Below are 24,175 nucleotides of genomic sequence, written 5' to 3' on the forward strand. Positions count from 1 at the left end.
CTTGAAGCACTTCATTGCACTTGCCTTCTATTAAAGTTGGTTCACTGACTACATTCATTTTTTGTCATCATCTCTGACTGCACACAGTAGGAGCATAACAAATGCTGAATAAATACATTGGTTCTAATAGCATTGTAGACCTTGTAAGTAAGAGACATGTAATTTTAGATCGCAAAATTCTCTGCAGATTTATTTTCTTGACATTACAGTGACATGTGACAGTGACAAAGAACTTCACATTTTGCGCATTTCTTTGGTCACTTTTCAGCGTTAAAGTGAATCACTCTTCACTGACGATTTTTGTGTGAACCTCCCGGCTCTTCACCCGCAGCTTATTGACCTGGGACTCGGCGATGTCTGCCCGCTCCTCAGCCTCCTCCAGCTCGTGCTGGAGCTTGCGGAACTTAGAGAGGTTGACATTGGATTGTTCCTCCTGAGAAAAGAAATGCATTTGAGAGAACAAGAAAATTTGACATTTTCTGATTCTTATTGCCTTTGTTACCAGAAGCAGCTACAGGATTTGCTTCATGAATGAGAAGGCAGAGGTCCTGTTAGTTGCTGATGTGCTTCTCTGGGGCAGGGCATGCCACATATTCGCCTCTGTGTCAGTGGGCTTCCAACCCCCTGTTCAGTCTCTCTCACTTGACTCTCTTCCTGGCAAACTTAAGATGCTGCAGTGACAACAGGGAGCTCAAAGTAGCAGGAATCTGAATCAGCCTTATTTCTGTGAAACAACCTTTAGAAAGTAGGCACCATGGTAGCACTGGGTGTAGAGAACCTTAAGGAAGGTTTTAGAATTAACAGGATGAGAAAGATAACTGCAGCCAAATGAAAAAGAAATGTTATGAGGTGGCTTTATCATGAAGTTAAATAAGTCTTAGACTTCAGAGCCCTCATTCGCACGGCCTCTATGAGTGCTGGGCATTGCTGGGAGTTGTGGCGTGCTACAGATTGGGAGGGAAGTGGTTGTAACCAAGTGTAGCATTTCTGTACTGCCATGTCTGGAAAACTGCTTGAAGAGGTCTCAGAAGAAATGAATCTCAATCTCTAAGGCTCTAGTAATTAGTGGTAAGATTTTTTCTTTCTAAATAACTATTCATTTTCAAGTCTAACTTTGTATTCCCAATTTTGTGTTCTTTGCCTTGATGAAAGCTGCTTAAATTGTGTGAACTTTAGTCTCCACAAAACCTGGCCCCACTCCTGAACCTTTCTCTCACTGTGGAGGTACTCACAGCCTCTTCAGCTTGTCTCTTATAAGCTTTGACTTTGGTTTGTAATTTGTCCACCAAGTCCTGCAGCCTGAGAACATTCTTGCGGTCCTCCTCAGTCTGAAGTGAAAGAAGTAGCAAGTAGATAGTGTCATTATTCCAAAACAGCTCATTATTTTTATTGTCTTGAAAGAGGTAGGCCTGAAAAATACTGGTCACCTGGTAAGTGAGTTCCTTCACTCTTCTCTCATGTTTCCGAAGACCCTTGACAGCCTCGACATTGCGCTTCTGTTCACTTTCAACCTCATTTTCAAGCTCCCTCACCTAGGAGAGAACAAAGATGTTTAGCCCCTTGGCTGTAACCCAGTGTGAACAGGCTGGGCGTCTGGGAATCAAATGAAGTGGAGACCCACCCTGGCCTCCAGCTTCTGGATCTGCTTCTTCCCGCCCTTCAGGGCCAGCTGCTCAGCCTCGTCCAGGCGGTGCTGCAGGTCCTTCACCGTCTGCTCCAGGTTCTTCTTCATCCGCTCCAGGTGGGCGCTGGTGTCCTGCTCCTTCTTCAGCTCCTCGGCCATCATGGCCGCCTAATGAGCAGTAAAATGAAACAGGTTGAGAGAGCTAAGATAAGATAGCCCGTCAAGATTCTAGCTTGACCACCCCTGCGTGGCCCTCTGCTCACGTCAGTGATGGCCTTCTTGGCCTTCTCTTCTGCGTTGCGAGCTTCCTGGACGATGTCCTCCATCTCTCCCTGGAGTTGGGAGATGTCTGTCTCCAGCTTCTTCTTGGTGTTGATCAGGCTGGTGTTCTGGTTCAAATTAATCAAAAAGAAAAGCTCATTTAATTGTAGCTATCTACATTGTCATTTTTACTAGTGTACACAGGCATAAATTATGGATAAGAAATATTCAGTATAAAAGTGAAATCAAAAGTAGATTTTAAGTTTATGGCTTATTTTCTATCTGCCTATATCTGTGAATAAAAATTCTCTTAAATTCTTCCAGATGAAAATTAATTTTTGATATCAATGTATTTGACTACTATCAGTGGCTGCTTATAATTACAAAGCACAATCACTGCCCCAAGAAAAAATTTGAAGTGCTGCAGGTAGCACCACACAGCTCTTGACAAATGAATCATTAATTTTTAGTTGTTTATTCACATTTGTTGGCTCTGTATGTTAAATGGATAAATAGCATCATTATTGGTACAAAAATGAACCAAGAATCGCTTATGTTTTTGGAAAGTTGGCAGTATTTAAAATAGTCAATCAAGTCAAAGGTATTAATGAGTAAGGAAAATGTGGCATTTTAACTTCTTTCTAAAATTATTTTGTAGTATGTGATTTTAACTTTTCCATGATTGCTATTTTCATATATTGCAACTCAAAGTATGCAATGATATATACTTATTATAAAAAAATAGTAGGACATATAAATTAGCAAAAAAGAAACAAAGAATAATTATTGTACCTTCACTACCTAGTGATAACTATTGATTAACACTTTTGTTTATACTTCTGGATGTTTCCTGAATATTTTTAACAAAAAGAAGCATGCTTTGTATATTATTATTAAGTTGCTGTTTTTGCTTACTGTATTGTGAACATCTTTCCATGGCAATAAATTCATGAATACTACAATGGCTGCTGATTAGCCATTGTGAGGATATACCGCCCTTAATGTAACAATCCATTATAAACAACAAATGGTGACTAACAGTAATGGTGGGCTTCATGCATTTGATTTGTTTATCCCCTTTGCAGCTTAGAGTTACAAAACAAGATGGTTACCAGTGTTGTAAATATGACTATTAGGACGTCTTCTGTGTTTTTTATTACAAAAGTTTTTAGAACTCTAATTTCAAATTAACATGATTATGCCAGTCCATATATACACTTGTGAACCAGCTGGGTCCCAGTGCACATTTACTGATGGACATTTTCCAGAACTCCTGGGAGGGACACTTGCCAAGGTTACTCCTTACTGTATAATAGACTTATCCTCTTCAGTTGTCCTCAGCTTCAGGGAGTGCATTTGCTCAACCATAGTCGTAAACCTTACCTGTGTGTGCAGGAGCTGCACACGCTCACTGGCATCCAGAAGCTCTTGCTCTGCCACTCGCCTGCTCCTCTCTGTTTGTTCCAGTGACGCCCTCAGCTCTTCAGTCTCAGCCTGCATCAGGTTGGCTCTACGCTCAACCATGGCCAGCTGTTCCTTAAGGTCATCCTGACCTCTGATGGCATCATCCAGATGGAGCTGAGTGTCCTACATGGAAAGAGAAAATGACTCTTACTCATGCTCCAATTAAAGCAAATACAAATTTAGGGTCATGTACACACGCTGATCTTAACAACCTAGAGTATGTTTAGGTAGGAAAAAATCTCCAAGTCTTTGTAGCCTTCAGTAGCAATTCTATTCAAAAGAACATAATGTTACATTATCTTACATCCTGAATCATGAAAAAAATACCATGACTAAAGCTACAAAATTTTGGATTAGGAAAGTATCCTTAGAGATGAGATAACCTAATCGTGTTAATCAAATACAGATATACATATTAAATATACATATATTTATCTACATTAAACACATACAGTCCACATAAATGAAGTGATTTATGTGGTGGCATTTAGATAAACTCATCACTTCCTGTGCCTCCCAATCCCTCACCACTTTGTCTTCTTTTCAGTTGACAAAGTAATTTCTGTTTGGACTTTCAAGAATTTAACTATTTTTCAGCAGTGTACATAAAATTTCCAACTGATTACTATATTATTTAAGTGATTTATGGCATATAGTCCTTCTAAAATATTAAAATTAGAGCTACACAATTACTCCCAGATTGTGTATTACCACATTTGTTTATCCCGGTTTACCTTCAGTATTCCTTGTGTGTTTCTAAGATTCTTTATTGCCTCAGTAGCCTGGCGGTTGGCGTGATTCAGCTGAATTTCCATTTCATTGAGGTCTCCCTCCATCTTCTTCTTGATTCTCAGGGCATCATTCCTGCTCCTGATCTCAGCATCAAGGGTGCTCTGCATTGACTCCACGACTCTGAGATGGTTCCTCTTTAGCTGGTCAATTTCTTCATCTTTTTCAGCAATTTTCCGGTCAATCTCAGATTTCACCTGATTTAACTCAAGTTGGATGCGAAGGATTTTGCCTTCTTCATGCTCAAGAGATGCCTTTTAAAAAAGCAACATTTAAATTACCTAAAGGGCTTTTTTTTTTTTTTGCACATTATAATGATTTTCTCAAGAAGGCATTAGAAAAACTCAGACTTCCATATATCTTAGTTTAGCCTGTTAGTTCTATATTCCCAAGGTATAATTCAGTATTTTTTACTAAATAACATGAGTTATCTCCTGAAAGTTTGCAACATAATAAATGTCAGTTGCTATTCATTTTTCAATTTATATTATAATGCATAGGTGAGCCAATGAAACACATACCTCTGCTTCCTCTAGAGCAGCCTGTAGTTCACCTTTCTCTTGATCTATTTGTTTCTTTACTTTCTCCAGTTCATGGATATGCTTTCCTCCCTCTGCTATTTGCTCGGTCATGTCAGAAATCTCCTCTGTAGTTTAATAATAAAATACCAAATTCAGTTAAGAAAAATGAAAAGTTGTTAAGATCCCTACCCACCATTTTTGAAATACAGTGATTACAAAGACTCACGCTGCAAGTTCTTATTTTCTCTCTTTAGCGTCTCAAGTTGATCTAGGGACTCCTCGTAGGCATTCTTGACCTTGAACAGCTCATTACTGAGAGAACGGGACTCCTTCTGGGAGGCCTCAAGTTCAGCCTGAGTTTCCTCATACTTCTGTTTCCATTCTGATAGGACCTGGAAGTACACCGGGACTAAGCCTCTGTAATCGAGAATCATGTCAGTGTCCCCATGGGAATCTGCTCACTGGGAGCTACCTTGTCAAAGTTCCTTTGCTTCTTATCGAGGGCCGCGCAGGCCGCGTTAGACCTCTCCACATCCAGCATGAGGTCCTCCACTTCGTTCTGGAGCCGCTGCTTGGTCTTCTCAAGGGAGGCGCACTTGGCATTGACGGCTTCCACATGTTCCTCAGCATCCTGCAGACGCTGGGCCAGCTTCTTCCTGAAAAGTTGGTCAGTGTGAGTGACCAAGAGCAGAGTCAAAGTTACCACAGTGAACTTTCTAAAGCTGCTGATGAGGAAAGTGTATCTTCCCCAAGATTTCTTGCTCCTTTGTCTACAAGTTGTTATGATTTTTTAAAATATCCTCAGCACCCATTTTCTCTCTTCTGGAATTCTATTTTTCCTGGTGAATTCGCCTTTATCTTGGGGGTTGTCAAACAAATTTATGAGACCGTTTTTGTGTGTGTTTGGTGGTGGTGGTGATATGAGGCACGGAGGTTATGAAGAAACATCTTAGCAGAGTGAGCAATGTGCGGACGTGAAGGTGGAAGAAGTGACACCCGTGAACAGGAGGCGTATCACTGAAGAAGCTTAACATTGAATAGGATCCTTAAACATTTTCTAGCACGGTCCTCTTTACCAGTGAGGAAACTGTGGCCCAGAGAGATGTGTTCAGTGTCATACAATTAATAACTTTCTGGGCTTGGTCACCCCTGATAATAAATATTATTCCATTATTACCCTTCTCAGATACCCTCCGAAGTCTTACTGCCCCCTTCACCAGCCCACATGCTTGTGTCCGGGGTGCTCCTTCTGCGAATGCTTGTCAAGCCCGTCATTCTGTCTGATTCCAACAACCACTGCGGTAAATCAGATTTAGGGAAACTTCCTTTGCTGAGAATAAAATGATTATTTTCCTTCCATGTGGAACTCCCATGAGTTTAATTCCACAAACAGTGTGTGTGATTAGCTGTCAGGTAAGTGATGACAGAGTATGATAGCCCCGTTCTGAACTTCTAATACTCCAGGTTAGGAAAAACTGATTATTATTATTTATCATACTCATAACAATGTACCAGATAAGTGTTGATGTCTGTTTCTCTTTATATTAAAGGAAATTAATTTACTTAATTCATGATGAATATGCTGGTAATTATTAATTCATTCTGGTGGAAAAAAACTTAAGATGCTTTTGGAATAGGCCAGAATGGAGAGAGGGCTCTGGTCCTGGCCCATTCTTTAGTGGACATAAATTAGGCTGTCAGAAGGAAAATGTGGTGGAATTCACCACTCTATAATCAAACAGGCTGAAATCCTTCGTCTGTCTCCATGGAATAGTCTCTGTAATTTTTCCTTCATTGTTTTTAAACTTTTACTTCTTTCTGTCCCCCTAACTAAGAGCCCGTACTTGGCCTCCTCCAGCTCCTCCGTGCGCTGGATGGCGTCCGTCTCATATTTGGTCCTCCACTGGGCAACCTCACTGTTGGCCTTGGACATTGACCTCTGCAGCTCGGCCTTGGCTTCCTGCTCCTCCTCGTACTGTTCCCGCAGCAGGTCACAGTCGTGCCGGGCCGACTGTAGGGCATGGGCCAGAGCACTCTTGGCCTGGACCAACCAAAAAGTGCACAACGTAAGTTTATGTTCTGATCATTGGTATTCTCTATGTGAAGTTCAATAGTGTGTCATGCTGCCAAGTTCAAGTGATTGAAAATACCAGCTGGAGAATCCTCACCTTAATCTCCTCTTCTAGCTGCCTCTTTAATTCCTCAATCTGTTGCGTAAATGCTTGTTTGCCTCTGGATAGCTGAGACACCAGAGTTTCCTTCTCATCTAGCTGTCGTGCAAATTCACCTTAAAACATATAGTGATTTAGTTATGTGGTCTAGATGAAGAGTAGTTTAAAGAGTGAAATAATATCATAACTCTCTTACTTCAATTTCATACGAGAAGGAGAATAACAAGAGGTCTGATGCTGTTGAGAAATTTATTTCTTGTTTTTTCAAAAATGTGGGAGCTGTCTTTGTAGTCAGAGATTTGGGTGGGGGAGGGGGGTGTTGAGTAATGCTGATACAACAAAAATCTCTACACCTCAAGGAGCTTAATTTTTTTTCCCCAATTATAGCTTATACTCATTGTACCATCTCACAATAAAAGGATGGAGAAATAACACATCAATGATAGATGGCTGTATAAGGCCAAAGAAGGGATTTGTGTTTGATAGGTCTACACGGGTGGAGGCTCGCATCTCGTTCCTCACAGCTCCACGTTTACTGACCGGATTCTGTGTGTAAACGTGCCTTCTGGGCTGACAGTTCATTGATTAATCGCTGGTGCTCCTCTTCTTTGGTTTTCACTTCACTAAGCTGGTCCTCTAGTGTGTGGCACATCTTCTCCAGGTTTCCCTGTGGTGGGAAGTAGAAAACAGGAAAAGATGATCTGCTTCTCTTTCTAAGTCTGAGATTTGGAGATCTATGACAACTGGTGGAAAGGGGCTAGATTTTGTTTAGTTTGCTGTCTGCTTCAGAGCCCTGTAAGGTGCCTTGGCTGTAGAGGCACATAATTTAGGCCAAATGAATAAATACGTTATTGTGAAAATCAGATTTTTCTTTTGGAAAACCAGAACATTGTTTAAATTCTGCATTATACAGAGTATGTGTTTTAGATACTTCTTTTCTGTAATTGCCTTTCACGGTAATAGTGACAAAGTTTAAAGGGATTTCTACAAAGAAGGTATGCAGACTGAAATGATTCAGTTCAACATAGTGATAGTTAAGAATAATTTCAAAGTTTGAATTAGCACTTTAAGTTTGAACACTTAGATTAGGTATAATCATGTAAAACTCAATCATTTTGAGTTGTTGAAAATAAAGATGAAAGGGGACAAGTTAGTACAGACCTTGGCTTTGGAGACGGTCTCCATGTTGCTGGCCAGGTCATCGATCTCCATCTTCAGCTCACTCTTCTCCTTCTCCAGCTTCTGCTTGACCCTCTGCAGGTTGTCGATCTGCTCCCCCAGCTCGGCCACGCTGTCCGCGTGCTTCTTCCTCAGCGCGGCCGCCGTGGCCTCGTGCTGCAGGGTGGCCTCCTCCAGGTCCCGGCGCATTTTCTGGAACTCGGCCTCCCGCTTCTTGTTCATCTCAATCTGGGCTGAAGTCGCCCCACCGGCTTCTTCCAGCCGCTCGCTGATCTCCTCCAGTTCCCGGGTGAGGTCAGAGCGCTGCTTCTCTGCTTTGGCCCGGGAGGCCCGCTCTGCCTCGATTTCCTCCTCCAGCTCCTCGATGCGGGCCTGGTCATAGGGAAAGGCTCAAAGTTAAGAGCTCCTTGGTGGTAGGGATTTTTTTGTCATTTTGGATGAGACTGATGGAAATCACATACTTACCTGCAACTCCTTGATCTTCTTCTGCAGCTGCATCGCAAGGGCCTGTTCATCTTCAATCTTGCTTTGCAGATTGCTCATCTCAAACTCTTTCCTGTTAGAAGAGCAACACGTTAGCTCTCCGTCCGTCCTCCTACCAGTCTTCTTTCCTCTGTGTAATTGATTATCTTTATACTGCTGGTGTTGACGACGTGAGTAGGACATGCTTTACAAGTCAGTAGTGTACCATTTTCATTACAGACAAAAGTCAAAGACGACATTGTTTTTCTTCTGTGTGCCATGAAGTAATATTTTAGAGACCCAGACAAGAAGCAGGTTACAGTTGAATTCTATCATACTCACTTTTTGAGTTTCTCATCAAGTTGCTGTTTGTCATTTTCTATATCCATTGTGGATTCTTGGGCCAATTTTAGGTCACCCTCCAGTTTCCTCTTGGCTCTCTCTAGGTCCATGCGCAGTTTCTTTTCTTGCTCCAAGGACCCTTCAAGCTTAATATAAATGTCAAGTCAAAAGGATTGCTTAGCTTCCTTTTCAAGAAAATAATTTCCTTGATAATCCTAGACTTACGTCATCCACTTGCTGCTCTAGCTTGGTTTTAGCTTTGGTCAGGGTGTTGACTTTGTCCTCTTCTGCCTGTAGATCATCCAGGGTCTGCTGGTGGGCCTCCTGGAGGGCCTTCTTCTCCTTGGTCAGCTTAGCTATGACTTCATCCAGTCCTGCCATCTCTTCTGTGAGGTTTTTCACCTTTAGATTTAAACAAATTACAAGAATGTTAATGATGTCCTGTTGTCTTGATGAATATTAGGATAACTTCAACCTGATATGAAAAATGGAAACTGAAAGGTAACCCAGGCCTATGTAGCTGAAAAATATAGGCGCTAATGGGCAAAGTAAATAGATAGGAATGGTGAAGAAAAGAGAGATGACATAATTATGACAATATTGTCCTTTCATATATAATAATTTTAAGATTAAACTTTCAGTTAAGAGACATCAGTAACAAGTTAGCACTTGTAAATACACTAAAGTGAATCATGATTTTTACCTTGTTCTCTGTGGCGTGCTTCTCCTTCTCAACCTTGGCCAGTGTCAGCTCAAGGTCATCTATGTCTTTCTTCAGCTCTGAGCATTCGTCCTCCAGCTTCCTCTTCTTGGCCGTCAGCTCAGCGTTGATCTCTTCCTCATCCTCGGCTCTCTCAGTCACCTCCTTGATCTTGGCCTCCAGGTGGATTTTGGTTTTAATTAGCTGATCACATCTTTCCTCTGCATCAGCCAAGCTATCTGCTTCCTAAAGGGAGAAATTAAACGTATTCATTTCTTTAAGCTATATCTGCAAATGCACAACAACTTATTAAAAGGGAGAAACTTCAGTGACTCAACCAGTTTGGTCAGCACATATGCCAGCTAACTTACCAAGTTTTAAAAATTATGTGGACAAAATGTTAGTAATTGCAATTTGCTGATTAAGTATAATAATAGATTTCCTCCAAATATTCATGTGTGGAAGATCAAGTCAGTAAAATTAGCCTTTTGGCAAAATCTGTACCTTTACTACTTGGGAAAAGTCACTTTTAATTCTCACAGTTGAGGGGAGATGAATTTAGCCTTTTTTCTGCAGTGGTACAAACAACGTAACTACTATTTTATACACAAAAAATATGTACTGAGAAGAAAACAATATAAAATCTCAGAGAAGGGTCTAAGGGAAGAAAATGTTTATGGATATTTTTATGACTTTGCTCACTGATGACTGAACTACGTATGAATGTGCGTCAAACATAAGCAGAGTATGATTTGTGATCCTGCTTCTGTTCTTCTTCAGTCTGAGTTAAACAATTACAACACATGTTTCAGTGGAAACCATTTATTTATAAACCTTAAGTTAAAAAAATTCTCATATCCAGTTCGTGGCTGGATGATATGTGGTTGAACTGTGCAATGTATAATACTCACAGATTGAACTTGGAGTTGTAAGTCATTTTTCTCTTGCATCAGAGTAACCATTTTCTCTTCAAGTTCTTTCCTCTTTGCCTCTGACTTTGCGAGATCTTCTTTGGTCTTCTCAAATTCTTCCTTCATGTTGGCCATCTCCTTCTCTGCCTCTGCACTCTTGAGGAGGGGCTTGATCTTGAAATACAGCTTCATCCAGGGCCAGTGCTTCACATTCATGAAGGCACGGATATTGTACTGGATACAGAAGATGGACTCTCTGTAGGAAAGAAAAAAGATGCAAATGAAGAAACATGTGGAAAGTGACCATCCCTCAACAAAAGTAATAACTGCATTGGATTCAGCTATGAAAATGTGAAGAAGCAGGCCTTGTCCTTGGTTCCTCACCTCCTCTCCATCATCTTCCTGAACTCCACCCTCATCAGGAACCCTCTGCACATGGCTTGAGTGCGTGTGATGAGCTGAGCCAGCTTTTCATCTCGCATCTCCTCTAGAGCTCCCAACAGGCCAGCTTTAAAGAAAACCTTGCCAAAGAACAAGTTAAATGTGTGATTTCCACTCATAAGAAAGCCCTAAGGTGATGAATTGCGATACATAGAAATTAGGGTTGATAGTACCTTGGTGTGACCAAATTTGTACTGGGTGTGGTCAATGTCGATAGACCCCAGAAGCTTCTCGGAAGCCTTCTTGCTGTCAATGAACTGACCGTCTGGGATGGCACTTGCATTTAGAACCTTGTATCTGTCAGAATGAAAAAAATACTAAAATGTGGTTTTTCTTCACTGAAGATAAAGGTGAAACTCTTTGTAGCTATCATTTAAAAAATAATGGATTGAGTTTTGGAGAAAAATAATTCCATTAAAACAATCAAACAATGCCTTTTGTAAAACTTGAGAAGATATGATGTAAAACTTAGGATAATATAAACCTAGCCTTCTTTCTTTTATGATAACCTTTCAAGTGATCGAAGTTCACTTTTCAAGGAAAAGTTTAAAAAGTATTTGAACTATGTGGCAGTTTTTATACAGACAAACACATTGAAAAGGAAAAATAATGAGATACAAACCTCTGTTTGAAGTCTGCATAGAGGATCCTGCTGGGGAAGCCCTTCCTGCAGATGCGGATGCCCTCCAGCACTCCGTTACAGCGCAGCTGGTGCAGGACCAGTTCATGCTCCATGGCCCCTAAAAAAAGAGGTACGTTTTCCATATAATAATAGTCTAATGAGAAGTCACACTGGAGTCTTATTTGGATATCAGGAACGTCTTACCAGGAGTTTTAGTTTCATTGGGGATGATGCAGCGTACAAAGTGGGGGTGAGTGCTCCTCAAGTTGGTCATCAGCTTATTTAAATTCTCCTATAAAACCGTGTGAAAAGTTTTAAAATAATTTCTAGTTATATCTACACGAGAGTCCCTATCGATCTGTAATTAATGTGCCCCCATTTCACATTTTAATGAGCCATCTCAGTGAGGAACAAAGCATGGTGGCCAAGAGAAATCATGCACATGGAGAGTGGATAGGAAATTATGGATTACTCAAAACCAACCAACTTTAGTTTATTTTTCTCAAGCACTGCCAATCAGAGAAAATTTATACTGAGACTTGGGACATATGAAGGAGATGTAACTGACTACAGTGGTTGCTTTTTCAGAGAGAGTTTGACTTCATGTGAAATTTGCTTAATGCTGGATCTTTTAGATTTGGGGCTTAAAGAGCAATTGGTTCATTTATCAGAGAGGTTGATGTGAAAAGACACACTGAGTCTTCTTTCTGTTTAATTTTTCCTAAGGAATTTTTCAGATTTTTTTTTTTAGTACATCACTACTTTCTTCAGTTTCACCAAAGATTTCTTAAAAAAAATTTTAAGTTACAATCATTTCATATTTTTACAAAAATAATCCTCTGGAATTCAAGAATATACTGTACCCTGAAAAGAGCTGACACAGTCTGGAAAGAAGACCCCTTCTTCTTGCCACCTTTCTTTCCACCGCCACCCTCTGAAAAATAAAATAGAAAAATTTAAATTATTTTTAACAGGCTTTTAAGTACTATCCATAGACATCACAACTGCCAGAATTCCCTTTGGAATTTAAATTTGCACTCATCCACTTGTGTCATTTCCTAATTTTTGCATATCTTCTCTTCAACTATAGATTAAGAAAATATAAGCATTGGCTCACACAGTAGGCATTCAGGACAACAACAACAAAACAGCTCTGGGTGAAAAAGTGAAGATGTGGGAAAGGGATGGGACACGTCTACTCCAAGGTGAAAAGTCTGTCCCCTGAAGGAAGTGCCAGGAGACAGAGTCGTCATGCCTCCGTAGTGCAACATTTCCTGAAGAACAGGCAAGACTGTGCTTGGTTCCAGGTAGGTGAGCCTCTGATTACCTGCAGGGAAGTCCCATTGCCTAATTGCCTGTACTTTTATTCTGTTACTTACACACCTGTTCTGAGGGGTCTTAAGAGGACAGAACTTCCAGTTTCTCAAGCACTAGTGCCCTGACAAAGGATTTCCTCATTTCCAACTTAGCTGGATCCTTGAGAGACCTAATACTGTTAAAACAGGAGAAAAGAGCTGTGTGACCCCAAGTGAGTGCTCACCTCTCTGAACCACTGTTTCCTCATTGGTGAAATTAAGTCATGGACAGAAAGATCCACAGTGTCAATTTTAGCTTTAAAACTCTGTGATCTTAAGATTGTGCCACACTTACTACATATACACCTTTTCATTAGCTCCATATTAGCCAGTATTTTCATGTTAGGTTGTGCTATAACTATACCTGTCTCTGAAGAAACTCTAGGAACATGCTAATGATATTAAAAATGACCTTCAGAGCCTGAAGCTGCAGCGAAGAGGAGAGCCAGAGTCTTCAATGCGGACTTCTGGTACAGCCCGACCACAGTCTCATTCAGGGGGTCCTTGTTCTTGTCCAGCCAGCCGACAATGTTGTAGTCCACGGTGCCCGCGTAGTGGATCAGGGAGAAGTGGGCCTCGGGCTTCCCTTTGGCAGGCTTTGGCTTCTGGAAGTTGTTGGACTTCCCAAGATGCTGTTCATAGAGCTTGTTCTTGAAGGAGATGTCTGTGGCCTTGGGGAACATGCACTCCTCTTCCAGGATGGAGAAGATGCCCATAGGCTGAGAGAATGAAAAGGAAGATGATATTTGAATTTTGTCTGCCAATAGAAATAATATGTAACATTATGATCCTGTTTGAGTAAATTCGTCCTTTAATTCCTAGCAGTTAATGAAAACTTAGTCTTTTGTTAATTTAACAAATATTAATGTTGTTCCTATCAAGGTAATCGAAGAGTGTGCTCCTGCATACTTTGCATATTTGCCCCAAAGGCCTTAGAGCAGTATTTCCACAAGTGTGAGTTACTAACTGGTTTTGTCAGAAGCACTTGGAAAAAAATATCTCTGTAGGTGAGATTAGTGAAATATATGCAATTTTAAGTACTTGTGGTGAGGCTTGGGCTTAATTCAGAGGCTCTGCTTTAAGGTGCTAGAAACTCAAATTGCAAATGCCAGGAGTAATGAATCCAAGGCTGACAAAGAAATAAGGAGTAAAATGTACTCTCCTCTGAGCTCTTTCATAAGGAAAGATGGTTTAAGTGTAAAGTTGAATTGCAAACTGTAGGGAAATGCAGAGTTCTGGACTCGATAGAAGAGATCCAGGCTCCTTTCACTGAATAGCTACCTCAGGGTTGGCAAAAGGACTTTCCATGATTTTGTTTATATGTAGAAGTCTTGTACCATAGAATATACCAAGTTTTATGATTAAAAAAAAATAGTGGTCAGCAGTATGATCTGCAATCTGAAAAAGGGAAGCGAACCTTCTCGATGAGCTCGATGCAGGCAGCCAGGTCCATCCCGAAGTCGATGAACTCCCACTCGATGCCCTCCTTCTTGTACTCCTCCTGCTCCAGCACGAACATGTGGTGGTTGAAAAACTGTTGCAGTTTCTCGTTGGTGAAGTTGATGCACAGCTGCTCCAGGCTGTTGAACTAAATAAGCAGAAAACACAAATTGCCGTTCATCTTGTGATACAGCCTCTCTCTGAACGTGGCTTTTCTTGCTTGGCTAGTCTACCTGCCCACCTGCGGAGAAACACGATTGGGAGTGCTCTTGACTGAAAGCGGTATCACCGTACACAGAAGTCAAAGAGGTTGTACAGGACGGATGAACCTTGCAAACATTAGGCTAAGTGAAAGAAGGCAGCTTCAAAGGCCACGCATTATATGATTCCGTTTATATGAAATGTCCAGAATAGGCAAATGCAAAGACACAAAAGAAATTAGTGGTTTCTAGGGGCTGGGGGAGAGGGAAGTGGAGAATGACTGCTTAATGGGGAGGGATTTCTCATTGAAGGGATGACAACGTTCTAAAATCAGTTGTCGTGATGGTTGCACAGGTCTGTAAGTATATCAAAAACCTCTGAATTCAGAAATTTAAATAAGTGAACTGTACGGTATGTGAATGATTATCTCAGCAAAACTGTTATTTTAAAACTCTCAGAGTCTACAAGCTTGCACTGTTGTTAGTTCTCTTATTTGAAAACGTGTGGATTGCTCTTCCTGTTCCGTCTTGGTACCAGATTCTCTCTCTTTCCCGTGTCGGCTTGAAAATTTCTGGAAATGCTCTTGTCCGTAAAACTCAGACAATCTCATTCAGTGTCCATCAGTCTACTTATAGAGAAAGGGGAAGACGTGGGACCTCTGGATCAGACACATCCGAGACACTACTGTCAGGAAGGGGACTTTGGTAACCTTCTTCCTAAACTATATGGCTTTCGTCTGTCCTGGGCAGTGGAATTTGAGTGTCTTTATGATGCTGTTTCCATCCTCCGTACCTGCACACGGCAGGGCAGGTAGGAATCTCAGAACTGTTCTTTGCATGTGTCATCGTTTCCCCACTGCCAGTTTGCTGCCGTTGTTGCCTCTTCACCTTCTTCATCATTTACTAGATGCTGATTGTGCTTGGGGACTGTGCTCGGGGACTGTGCTCATGTCTTGAAATTAAGAAACCCAGTGGTAGAAAGATCTCAGGAGTGAGTGTTACCTGGAGTGTTAGGTGTCTTACATGGTAGTTGAACTTGCCCAGCTTTGGGTCGGACACCATTTCCATTAACCAAGTTCACACAGGTCAGAACTGACAGGTAGAATCTGAGCCCAGATCTGTCTCGCCCTAAAATTCACGTCCTTTCGTGGACTTTTGATCTTCTTTCATGTGTCAGTTTACTTTGTAGTGTAGCTGTCTTTCATAGACCTTTTGTAACACAGACCGTGGAAGTAAGATTTGTTAAGTTTTTCTCCTGCGAAATCTGTGCTAACTCACATCAAAGATCTCAAAGCCAGCGATGTCCAAGACCCCGATGAAGTACTGCCGGGGCTGCTTGGTGTCCAGCTGCTGGTTGATGCGGGTGACCATCCACAGGAACATCTTATCATAAACAGCTTTGGCCAGAGCACCCACGGCGTTGTACACCTTCATAGAGAGAGTAATGATCACTGCGTTATTGAAGACATGTCATGAGGACGTCGGGGGTGTGTGATTCATAGTGTCATGCACTTGCCTGCTGCACAGTCTGGCCTTTGGTGACGTACTCGTTGCCAACCTTGACCCTGGGAAAGCAGAGGGCTTTAAGCAGGTCAGCAGAGTTCAGACCCTGGAGATAGGCAGCCTTGTCAGCAACTGCAGAGACACAATTCGAGTATCCAGCATGACATACTGTGGCCTCACAGTTGATAGGGACAGAGTAAGGAGTGAATCATACTGTGTGGGGGTAGATTTGTGTATATGCATCCGAAGCTCAGCTGTAGAGGAGACATGAGTTTCGAATGGGCTTATTTGCCTGTATTCTCTAATTTAGCCCAGATAGAGGTTCACCAGGTACCTTCAGTGCCATCTGGCTCAGCCTGCTCCTCTCGCTGCTTTTGCTTGAATTTCAAGTTCCCGTAGTGCATTACTGCCCCTGTGAGCTTGTAGATGGCGACCCTTTCATCCGCAGTGAAGCCCAGGATGTCGATGGCGCTCTGCCAGGAGAGATGAGAGGACAGAAGTTGGGCAGAAGGCACCAACTTATTTAGGAGCATTTGTATTATGTCCTTAATCACACCTACAGCAGGTTGTCATCGTCATGCCCAAATGTAAGGAATTGTTTTTTAAAAACTGCACGTGTAACTTACGTCTGTGGCCATCAGCTCTTCTTGGTCATCAATGCTGGGGACTGAGATCTCCCCTTGACTGACGTAGGCGTAGTCGTACGGGTTGGTGGTGATCAGGAGCATTTCTGTGTACGTGGAAAATTCGGTGTATATGTTTCACCTTAGAAGATGCTAATAGAACAATTAGCTTCTAACTTACAAATTTAAGCTCTTACCAATTAGATCTGGCTTCTTGTTAGACATGATCTGGTAAAAAATGTGGTAGCTTCTTTCTGCCTTTAGCTGGAAAGTGACTCTAGACTTTTCCAGGAGATCTGCGGTGGAAAGCAGGCGTTGGCGTAGGTGAAAAAAGTATAAAGTTCCTGGAGTGATTTTGGAACCATGGGTCTCTAGCTAAATCTCCTTGGCATGCTTGAGATTCCAGCTGAACGTCCCCACGAGGTAGATAGTCCACGTTACGTCTCTGCAAACGCCGCGCGGTTGCTCTTACTACCTCTAGAAGGGAACTAAAGTTGCCTGGCCCAGGACGTATTCATTCTCACACAGAAGGTCCTTGACATTTGGAATATACCTGATCCTTGATAACTCGGTCCTCTCCTGGGTCTCTTCTCACTTTATACCAGAGGGGTTACTAAGAGCATGTTTATGAAGGCTCGTACTAGGAAGAAATCACATACACTGAACCCATAGGAAACAGATATACTTCTAGTCTTAGCTTTTCCCGAGAAAAATTTGAAATTTGTTCTGAGGCTGGACTACTTCAGACAAGCCCCACGAGCCCTGGCGGTTTCTCCAGAACCGTTAGCTCATGACTGGGGCGGGGGGGGGGGCGGATAAAGCCCGCTGCGGGCTGTGGTTGAGACTGGCATTAACCACGGGTGTGCTTGGCAGCAGACTGGTGTCTCACAGGCTCCAGGCTCAGCAGGAGCTGTAGAATGTTCCTCCAAACCATCATTTGCCGTTCTTGGATTCTACTTAGGGGGTCCTGTTACTCACATGTTTCAATATCAGCAGAAGCCAGTTTCCCTGTGGTACCGAAGTGGATCCTGATGAATTTACCCTTGCAAGTGAAAAGGGTGATGTTATATACAAAACTGGAGGCACAGAAGTAAGAAGAGACTGAAATGATAACTGAGACATGCCTCGTTTGGCACTGAAGGGCTGAGAAAGCCTTTCTGTGACCTAGAGACTTACAAAGCGAGAGGAGTTGTCATTCCTCACGGTCTTGGCGTTGCCAAAGGCCTCCAGTAGGGGGTTGGCACTGATGATTTGATCTTCCAGGGTCCCCTGCAAAGGCAAGAAGGCAAGAGCGGTCCTCACTTGTGGGGCTCAGGAGTTTCTCACCTGCCAGCCCAGATTCTGACACGGCGGCCAGACCCACCTGCATTTTGCCACTAGTAGGTTCCTCCTTCCTCTTCTCCCCAGTCACCGCAATTGTTGCAAAGTACTGGATGACGCGCTTCGTGTTCACAGTCTTCCCAGCCCCGGACTCCCCGCTGTCAGACAGTGATCCAATATGTGTGAGAGATTAAGCTCTTGTGACAAATGAAACGACTTTCATCTGCATTCACTGCCTTATTTGCCTGCTTTATATTTCTTGTCAGAGTCTCCTAGGTCTTTCTCTTCATCTAACATGTAGCTCATGGTGTTTCTGGTGCTTTGCCCTCAACAGAAGCTGAGACATTCATTCAGTAATCATGTAACGCTTATTTCTTGAGCGCTTAAAATATGCGAGACTCTCTTCTAGGGGCTTAGCCCGGGACTTGAGTGTCCAAGAAGTACCCACTCAATCACTATGTAATAAATGAAGCAGTTAGTGCAAAACTCTCTGAAATAATGATGTGTCTGTCAGCTTCCTTAGGCTAAAGACATTCCCAAGTGAGGTCTTTGAAGGAATAAGCATTCCCCAGTAGACCTTGCAAATGAAACACTGGCAACGTTGTCAAACTCCCAACCGTCGGAAGCTGTGTGTGCTCGCTTCCCGGTAATGGGTTCTGGCCGTGTGAGGATGTGGTGTTTTACATCTCCAACTTGCCGGAACATTCTGGAACTTTCAGTACTGGACTAGCAAATGATTTAAATTGGGACATTGTTCTTTTGCATTCAGATGTAACCTAAACTTTATAATATCTAATTGCAGGCTGATCATGCTGTTGGTTTAGTATGGGGGCATGAAGCAATTTCTTGTTTTGGTTTGTCATTTTCCCAGTGTGAGTAAAATAGGAATAAGTCTCATAATATTAATACATACGTGATTAAGATAGACTGATTCTCCCGATCTGGAAGAAAAATAGTGGACAGTCAACATTTACATCATTACACAAAGAACCTTTCTTTAGGTAGACACTGAGAGCATTGTGTGTGTCTAGTTCAATGGAGTTTTCAATATATTATTATAAAGCTATATGTGATATTATTTTTAAGTCTCAAGTTGGGAAAGAGAGACATTAAAATATTGTCATATTTTAAACTTAGGCACCACTGGAAGTGTGTCCTTTTGATAAAAAAAAAAAAAAAGCAACTTTACAGAGCCACATTCCCTACTTGTTATCTGTAGATTTCAGGCTGTCTGCTGATGGATGCATATAACTGAAAAATACATAATATGCTAAGACTTAGACTCTATTTTATAGTTTAAAGTAGTGTTAATCAGACCAAAGTTCAATTCATATCGCAGATACACACATGCGCACGCATATACACATGTACTCACTTGTATCTCAGGGCCATTGACTGCAACCCTAACTCTGATCAGCCTTCCCCAAAAATGCCATTGGGTCAAATAAAGATTAGGTGAGAGATAGTGCCTCTATCAGAATTAAGTTCTTTAATAGGGGAACAGTAACAATGTCCGTTTGTATGCATGTAGCCCCAAAATATCACTTTCATCAGAGAGAGGATATTGTCTCTGAGATGGTTTCTGACGACTTTAAAGATATAACAGTACTCTTAAAAGTATCCATGTTGCAATCAACAGGACACTTAGGTACTAAAATGTTGAACATGTATTTTTCATTTCTATTCAGACAATACACTTCAGCTTGTTTTTGTTAATTAAATGTTTAAAATCATGAATTTCCAAGCAAAGAGACTATCAGCGAGTCAGACTTAGTAGGATGGAGCAGTACGTGGTCTGGTAGAGTCATGGGGGTGGAATCAGGAGAACTGAATGTTAGTTCCCGCTTGACAGTGTGGACCTCACTGTTCTTTTGTCCCCTCTTCTGTGCTACTGGGAGGTTGGATTCAATTATTTCCAAAGCCCTTTTTTGCTTTACCATTTTGTGATTATAGGTGGTAAAATAATTCATATGGAAAATATTTGAACCACTCACCAGTCAGCATGAACTGATAGGCGTTGTCAGAGATGGAGAAGATGTGGGGCGGGGCCTCCTGGCGCTTTTTGCCTCGGTAGGCAGCCACCACCTCTGCGTTGTACACTGGCAGCCACTTGTAGGGGTTGACAGTGACGCAGAACAGGCCTGAGTAGGTCTGCACCAAAAGAAATAGAAAAGAAATTAATTATTTCATGGGGACCTTAGGAATGTGCTGTTTTTCAAAATATGAGTGACGTGCATGAGCAGAAGAAGTCCATGAGAATGAACTCACATAGATCATCCAGGCTGCGTAACGCTCTTTGAGGTTGTACAGCACTCCTGGCTCGTGCAGGTGGGTCATCATGGCCATATCCTCGATCTTGTCATATTTCGGAGGGTTCATGGGGAAGACTTGGTCTTCTTTCACAGTTACTGTCTGTCAAGTCAAGAAAGAGAAGCCAGGTCAAAAAACTATGTGTCAGCTCCCTTACCTGGAGATGAGGCCCTGTCTCATCGCCTGCAGATGGTTTACTTACCGCTCCAGCTTCAGTCTTGGCTGTCACCTTCCCCCCTTCCCTGCTCTGCACGGTCGCTTTCACAAAGGACTCCTTGGGGTCCACCACAAAGACTGATGTCTTGGCATCAAAAGGCTTATTCTGGGCCTCGATGCGCTCCTTTTCAGACTTTCGGAGGTAAGGAGCAGCCTCCCCAAAGACAGCCATTTCCTGATCTGAACTCATGGCTGCAGATTACTGGTGGCAGCAGGGCACCGATGTACCTGAGGGAGAAAGAGCGCTGGATGGTGAGCCAGGGCGTGGGTTGTCCTTTTGCTCTTCAGTCAGTGCTTTAGTGGCCACGCCGTTCCTCACCCTGCCTTTAGGGATCACGCGTGTGTACTCTGCCAGGTGCTGATAGAGCACATCGTTGATTTGAAGGTCTTACGTTGGTAACTTAATATGTGCGATATCTAAGCCTCCAATCCATCCCTGATACTTTCAGCCTTAGTTGAGAATTGTGGAGAAACTAATGTTTCAATCAGCAACATCCCAAATGTGTTCATAATCTTTTCTTCTTCTCTTTTTTCCCTTTCGTTTTTCCAACCCCCTGCCTTTTTTTTTTTTTTTGACATTATGATGTTAAAAGAAATGAACATAATTGTTTCCAATGGTGTTTTAATCTAAATGAACCTGTTTTAAAAACTCAGATATTTAGGGAAATTTTCCTCCTCCTCAAATTACTTAAATAGGAGTTGTTAATTGGGTGTAAAAATTATTAAAATGGGATGTATGAAAAGTTAAATCTGTTTTTTGTAGGACCAAAAGTCCAGGTTGAAAACACCTGATGAGCACAAAGAAACTCCTAGTTAAGTAACAAGTACCCAGTAAGTAAAGGGAGAAGTCAGTACAGTGAAAGCCAAAAATGCGACAGATGGTTTTGTCCTCAACAAAAGTAAGTCTTTTTTATCAGTTCTCAAAATTTCTGAAAGTCAGTAGATTATCTAAACGAAAGATAACTTCTAACATCTTAACATTTAATTAAGAATCTGAATTCTTAATTAAATTTCATAGTGATTATATATTTTTGGTGTATAATTTTCTTTTTTTAAAGCTAGATATCGGCCTGCTAGTTGTTTTTATCTAATTCTTCTTTTAGCTATTTTATAGATATAAATATAGATATAGATATATATCTTACCCCATCCTCTTTTTTCAAAAAAATACCAGTCCTTTAAATGTCTGTTTTGAAATGGACAGCCAGTATAGAGCGTCACGCCAAAATGGACTTAAAATTTTTTTCCACTGACAAATTAATTTTGAGAAAATAAATCCTCTTGCCCTGATGAGTGACCAGAGTTAACGAAGGTGGAAAGCTGGGTCCTGGTTGCCAACAGCAACGAGAACAGCAGCCCTGGCCTCTTGCAGGTTTTCCAGAAGATGTCTTGCTCTTTAATCATCAGCATCACGCTTCCTCTCTGTTTAGAGTGTTAGAGAGTTTGCCACATACTGTATCTCTGAAATCGATCTAGCTTGTACCTGTAAAAGTCTCTTGATGGTATTGAACTTTAGATATTGGAACATTTACTGTTAGGGCTTTTTCTTGGAAGGATAAATGAAATTTTTGTTTGTTTCTGTGTTTTTATTCTTGGCAATTTTGAATTAACAACATACTGCCTTGTAGAGATTTCTGTGATACAGTCTATCCACAAAACATGGAAACGGTGCCACCCTTCCCGTCTCAGGTCTGAGATCTGTCATTTCCCAACTTGTGGGTCACAAATCCCCAGGGATCCTCGGGGTCCTTGAATCCAGCTGCACAGTAATAGTGGCCTCAAGGTGGGACAAGCAACATTCCCAAACTATGTTTTCTCTTTTAATGAGTATAGCTGTCATATTAAATATATACTCATTGCAAAGAATTATTAAGTGTATAGTAGGTGTTCATCATCACGTATATTCCTTATATGATACTAAAAGTACAGGTTGCAGCACATGGAGTTGGGGGAGGTCCATTAAATTTTTTGATTCTATGGAGTAGTCCTTGGAAACCACTGACTTAGGCCGTAGATTGCAAGAGCTCAAAGAACCTTAGTAGTGAAGTTCAGCTTCCTTGTTTTGCTTATGAGCAACATGAGGGTTAGAAAGGTGAAGGGCCATTCAGTGTTAGAAAAATGTAAATAGTAGTATGGGACATGAGCCCTATTCTCTTAAGTCCAAGTTCAGTGCCAATTCCACTGCAACGCACTGTATTTCAACGTACATAAGAGCCAGTTGGCTTGACCCAGGCAGCTAGGGTCAACGAAAAGCCTGGATTGGCACCTAGAAATTTTGATTTCCAGATCAACACATTGTTGATTTTATCATTCCATTTCTCTGGTATATCCGCATTGGGTAAGTTGCAGTAATAGTTCATATTAAATATTACACATGATCATTGCATTCTTTCTGAAATTCTAATAATGTGCAAGAGAAGAGTCATTAGGTTTTCTGTGGTGAAATGGTCTGTAAAGTCAAAATTTTGTGAGAAGCCATTTTAAAAGATGATCTGCTCCTTCTATCCTATTCCCAACGCTAAACTAGGATATCAGAGTGCAGCTCTCTGAGACGTAGCTGTATAGAAGGCTCTGCTCTTCATAGTGTAATAATAAATTACTCTTACCTCCTGTGCTCCCAGGTGCGGAAGGTGGCAGGCTCAAAGCAGACAACTACTGTTGAAAGAAAAAACAAACAAGAGAATGTGGATTCTTATAATTTTTTCCCCATTTAATCCCAAAATACTAGTAACTATATTGTGTACGATATCATCCTTAGGAATGTTGGCAAGAAAAAATTAAAATTTGGGAAACAGTAGCCATTTCCCTTAAGTGAATAACCGTTTTTCATCAGGAATGTAAGACTAGCCATGTGTTCTTCCACGTATACATACCTTAAAGAATTTTGAGGAAGGACAGGACTGAGGCATCTCAGCTCCACTTTTATAGAGACCATTTTGCAAACACAGCAGCCATCTCAGCTGTCCCAGCTGGGAACCTACTTGGCAAAACCTTTTTTGGCAATCTCTTTGCACAATATTCACTGACTGTGGCTGTGAATGGATATAATTAGAAATATTTCTTGACATCTATAAATAATTTGACAGAGGATGATCTAGGGTTCTTTGTTGGCGTGTGATAGGGATGGGGATTCAGGGCTTCTAAGGCTGTTTCTCCAGCTTTGCTGTTGCATCATTCATCATGGAATTCACAGCCAGGTTCCTGCTTATTCTCTTGCCTATAAAATTGGTCCGACAGAAACTAATTGATTTGTTAGCGCTTAAAGCCATTAAGGAGCTGGGATGAACTTTAGATCTGACGCTGTGATTGGAAGCACTGAGTGATGGATATTAAAGCAGAAAATTCCTGGCACAGGTCCGGATTTTAGAAACACTGGCGACAGAGTCTTTTAAAGTCTGAGAGCATGACATGAAGGAGAAAGTGAATTCTCAGATTAGGCAGCAGTGATAGTCCAGTGGGGGAGTCGTAAAGGGGTTAGAACAGTTGTGAGCACTTCTGTTCCTTTTCTGGAGGACTTGGCATGGCTGTCTTCAGCTCGCATGTTTGCACTGAGGGGACAACAGGATGCTGTGTGATGTTCCCTGCATATTTCCACTGCGTAATGGAAGGAGACATAAACACATCTTCCTAGTTCACGAGCAAATCCTCATGACTAGCTGTAGCTGTAATGAGGTGGGTAATACATATTTTTATTTAAGGTGGGGGGAGAGACATGGTATCC

General features: G+C 41.6%; 1 protein-coding gene across 1 annotated transcript; it reads right to left on the bottom strand.

The window, feature by feature from the left end:
- Window positions 1–223: 223 nt before the first annotated feature.
- Window positions 224–20,677, bottom strand: LOC105095910 (myosin-4). Its single transcript, XM_064495268.1, has 38 exons — window positions 20,441–20,677; window positions 20,197–20,340; window positions 19,923–20,079; window positions 18,842–18,869; window positions 17,972–18,086; window positions 17,785–17,877; window positions 17,587–17,650; window positions 16,806–16,904; window positions 16,612–16,715; window positions 16,320–16,458; window positions 15,999–16,117; window positions 15,761–15,910; window positions 14,260–14,430; window positions 13,255–13,561; window positions 12,351–12,421; window positions 11,692–11,779; window positions 11,488–11,605; window positions 11,039–11,162; window positions 10,809–10,945; window positions 10,425–10,680; window positions 9,517–9,759; window positions 9,039–9,215; window positions 8,814–8,959; window positions 8,475–8,565; window positions 7,992–8,381; window positions 7,371–7,497; window positions 6,828–6,946; window positions 6,504–6,700; window positions 5,132–5,315; window positions 4,886–5,051; window positions 4,660–4,784; window positions 4,084–4,392; window positions 3,269–3,472; window positions 1,888–2,013; window positions 1,622–1,792; window positions 1,428–1,532; window positions 1,233–1,328; window positions 224–433 (listed from the first exon to the last, which is right to left on the bottom strand). Exons 1-38 carry the CDS (start codon window positions 20,642–20,644, stop codon window positions 281–283), a joined length of 5,817 nt encoding a protein of 1,938 aa, XP_064351338.1. The 5' UTR covers window positions 20,645–20,677; the 3' UTR covers window positions 224–280.
- Window positions 20,678–24,175: the final 3,498 nt, after the last annotated feature.

This window comes from Camelus dromedarius, chromosome 16, assembly GCF_036321535.1.
Source record: "Camelus dromedarius isolate mCamDro1 chromosome 16, mCamDro1.pat, whole genome shotgun sequence".
In the NCBI taxonomy this organism is placed as follows: Eukaryota; Metazoa; Chordata; class Mammalia; order Artiodactyla; family Camelidae; genus Camelus; species Camelus dromedarius.